General features: G+C 40.3%; 1 protein-coding gene across 1 annotated transcript in view; it reads left to right on the top strand.

The window, feature by feature from the left end:
• Positions 1–3,734, top strand: part of LOC104979918 (fatty acid desaturase 2-like protein FADS2P1) — a gene marked incomplete at its 5' end in the record, with an annotated part of 21,742 nt that overhangs the window by 1,331 nt on the left and 16,677 nt on the right. Inside the window, one exon of the mRNA XM_010828471.1 lies at positions 1,051–1,152. Coding sequence (XP_010826773.1) covers positions 1,051–1,152 — 102 coding nt within the window. The remainder of the gene's footprint in view (positions 1–1,050; positions 1,153–3,734) is intronic.

Here is a 3,734-nt window from a genome sequence, read left to right as displayed (position 1 = left end):
GCCACCTCATGCGAAGAGTTGACTCATTGGAAAAGACTCTGATGCTGGGAGGGATTGGGGCAGGAGAAAGGGACGACAGAGGATGAGATGGCTGGATGGCATCACTGACTCGATGGACATGAGTTTGAGTGAACTCCTGGAGTTGGTGATGGACAGGGAAGCCTGGCGTGCTGAGATTCATGGGGTCGCAAAGAGTCGGACACGACTGAGCGACTGAACTGAACTGAAGGATCATGTATTCTACCAGAAATGACAATCAGCAACTGGCATGTAGTAGGGCAATTGATAAATCCTTTGAATAAAACACAGATCTCTGAAGATGGCCTTCTATGACCACACTGTATTGTGGACACAAAGGGAAATGTACCTGACCCTGCCCTTGGGAAACAGTCATCCAGGGGAGGAACTGGTCATTGAAATATCTAGACAGGATATAAAGCAGAAGGAAAAGAAACAAGCATGTGCTGTTGGAGCAGAAAGAGGCATCTAATTCTAATTGAGGCAATTGGAGATGATTTCATGGAGAATTAACATCAGTGTTAATTACAAAATTTTATCTGCTCATTTTTTTCTTGAAAAGTCAACTTGCTTTATTCTTTGAAAAGCAACTTTTGAAATCAAGAAAGGAAACAAATATTTGACTGCTTAGCATTATCAGGAATTTTACATGTATTTTGGCTGCAAAACAGCTGAATGAGCAAGATATATTATAATCCCTGCTTCTCAAAGAACTGAGTTCAGAGGTACCGACTAGCTTGCCAAGAGTTGTATAACTTGTAAAGTGGTGAAGGACAGTTTAGAGCCCTAGTCAGCCTGACTACAAAGACATCCTCCTTCCATTCCACACTGGAAGATTTTGACAGTGGAGAGAAGAGTATTGTCGGCTAACAGAACCAAAAGGCACAGAGATGGGAAAGAACACAGCAAGTGTGACAGATACACATAGAGATCGCTCAATATTCCCATGGGTTCCCAAATCTACCAGTGGGCTCACTTACTACTTTCTTCTTAATTTATCAACTTCTCTGACAGTAACCCTATCTCTTCTAGGCTCAGGGGTTATTTCTGCAGCATGACACAGGACACCTATGCATATTTAAGAAGCCCAAGTGGAACCGCCTGATGCAAAAATTTGTGATGAGTCATCTCAAGGTACATAATGTTCCAGGAGTATGATGGGATTCTGAAAGTCATTTAACTAAGCAGTGGTTTCTACATACACTTATCAGCAAAGGATGTTACTACACACCCCACAAGTAGACGTAAATATACTAACAATGTAGTGACTATATACACACACACATAACTTTATAACATATGTGCTAAAATTAAAATTTTAAATGTTTCGGAGAAAAGGTTAATTTTTATTTAAGAAGTTCTGTTTTTTCTTAGCCAATAAACTATTTGGCCCAATCCCTGGTACACCATTAAAGAACCATCTCTCAGGAGATATACCCTATAAAGTCATGAGTAGAGATATTCTTAGAAGGGGTCTGGACATGTACTTCTGGGAGGCTAGGGGAATCCAGAAAACCATTTAATCCTGGGAGGATGATTTATAAATAAAAGAAAATATGCAGAATAGATAAAAGTTTAACAAAAGAGAGAAACCACGGAAAGTTAGATGGCTCTGTTTAAGAGTTGAGGGTTGCAAAACCCAGATTGCTGGAAAAAGCGAGGGCAGTTGGTCTTATCCCCCTCAAATATGCTCCAGGAGGACAGGAACACTATCCTATGCACCCCTGAAATGCAGTGCCTAACAGAGTGCCTAACACACAGTAGGCCTTCAATAAGCATTTGTGGAATGCATGAAGGAATGGATGGATGGATGGAATGATGGATGGATAGATGGTTAGAAGAATGAAACTAGATAATAGTGCAAGGGTTGATGAAAGTGGGTTTTAGCCCTGGCTCTGATAACGCTCACTGTGAAACCCTGAACAAGTCAGATTCTCTCTCTGGCTCTCAGTGTTCTCATCTCTAAAACTAGGACTTCAACTGGATATAAGCCTTTCTATGTTGTTCTAGGATTTGGTGAGAAACCAAAGGACAGAATGATCTCTGTTCATTTCCAAGGCAAACCATTTACAATCACAGTAATCCAAGTCTAACTAACTCTGCTAGCCTTTGCCCTGCTTCATTTTGTACTCCATTTCAGTATTCTTGCCTTGATAACTCCATGAACATTATGAAATGGCAAAAAGATATGACACTGAAAGATGAACTCCCAGATCGGTAGTTACCAATATGCTTCTGGAGAAGAGAGGAGAAATAACTCCAGCAAGAATGCAGAGATGGAGCCTAAGTGAAAACATGCTGAACTATGGATGTGACTGGTGGTGGAAATGAAATCCAATGGTGTAAAGAGTGATATTGCATAGGAACCTGGAATGTTAGGTCCATGAATCAAGGCAAATTGGGAGTGGTCAAACAGAAGATGGCAAGAGGGAGCATCAACATTTTAGGAATCAGTGAACTAAAATGGACCAGACTGGGCGAATTTAATTCAGATGACCATTATATCTACTACTGTGGGCAGAAATTCCTTAGAAGAAATGGAGTAACCCTCATAATCAACAAGAGTTCTAAATGCAGTACTTGAACACAATCTCGAAAATGAAAGAATGATTTCTGTTCATTTCCAAGGCAAATCATTCAGTGTCACAGTAATCGAAGTCTATGCCCCAACCAGTAATGCTGAAGAAGCTGAAGTTGAATGGTTCTGTGAAGACCTATAGGACCTTCTAGAACTAAAATCAAAAAAAAGATGTCCTTTTCATCATAGGGGACTGGAATGTAAAAGTAGGAAATAAAGAGACACCTGGCTTAACAGGCAAGTTTGACCTTGGGGTGTATGAAGCAAGGCAAAAGCCAACAGAATTTTGCCAAGAGAACACACTGGTCACAGCAAATACCCTCTTCCAACTTTATTATTCCTGTATATATTTCAAATATTTTCATTTTAACATGAAAGAAATATAAAAATTATTAATATATTTTACATTTCTTTTTTCATTCTGAGGCTTTGAATCTAGTATGTATTATATCCTTACACAACCCGCCTCAATTTGACTGGTCACTTATTAAGTGCTCAGTGGCCACGCACAGATAAGGGCTACTCTATTGAGCACTGCAGATCTAAAATACACATTAATCAATTTTTGAGAGGTGTCATATATTCAATAAAAGCTATGACTATTGCTTATTCTGGTCATCTGAGTTAAATTCACCTACTCCAGTCCATTTCAGTTCGCTGATTCCATGAATGTCTACATTTACTCTTGCCATCTCTTGTTTGACCTCTTCCAATTTGCCTTGATTCATGGACCTGACATTCCAGGTTCCTGTGCAATACTGCTCTTTACAGCATCGGACCTTGCTTCTATCACCAGTCACATCGACAGCTGGGTATTGCTTTTGCTTTGGCTCCATCCCTTCATTCTTTCTGGGGTTATTTCTCCACTGATCTCCAGTAGCATATTGGGCACCTACTACCTGGGGAGTTTCTCTTTCAGTACCGTATCATTTTGCCTTTTCATACTATTCATGAGGTTCTCAAGGCAAGAATACTGAAGTGGTTTGCCATTCCCTTCTCCAGTGGACCACATTCTGTCAAATCTCTCCACCATGACCCGCCCGTCTTGGGTTGCCTCATGGCTTAGTTTCATTGAGTTAGACAAGGCTGTGGTCCTAGTGTGATTAGATTGACCAGTTTTCTGTGAGTATGGTTTCAG

This window comes from Bison bison, unplaced genomic scaffold, assembly GCF_000754665.1.
Source record: "Bison bison bison isolate TAMUID 2011002044 unplaced genomic scaffold, Bison_UMD1.0 scf7180017858630, whole genome shotgun sequence".
Taxonomy (NCBI): domain Eukaryota; kingdom Metazoa; phylum Chordata; class Mammalia; order Artiodactyla; family Bovidae; genus Bison; species Bison bison.
This window is presented reverse-complemented; position numbering and strand designations above follow the sequence as displayed.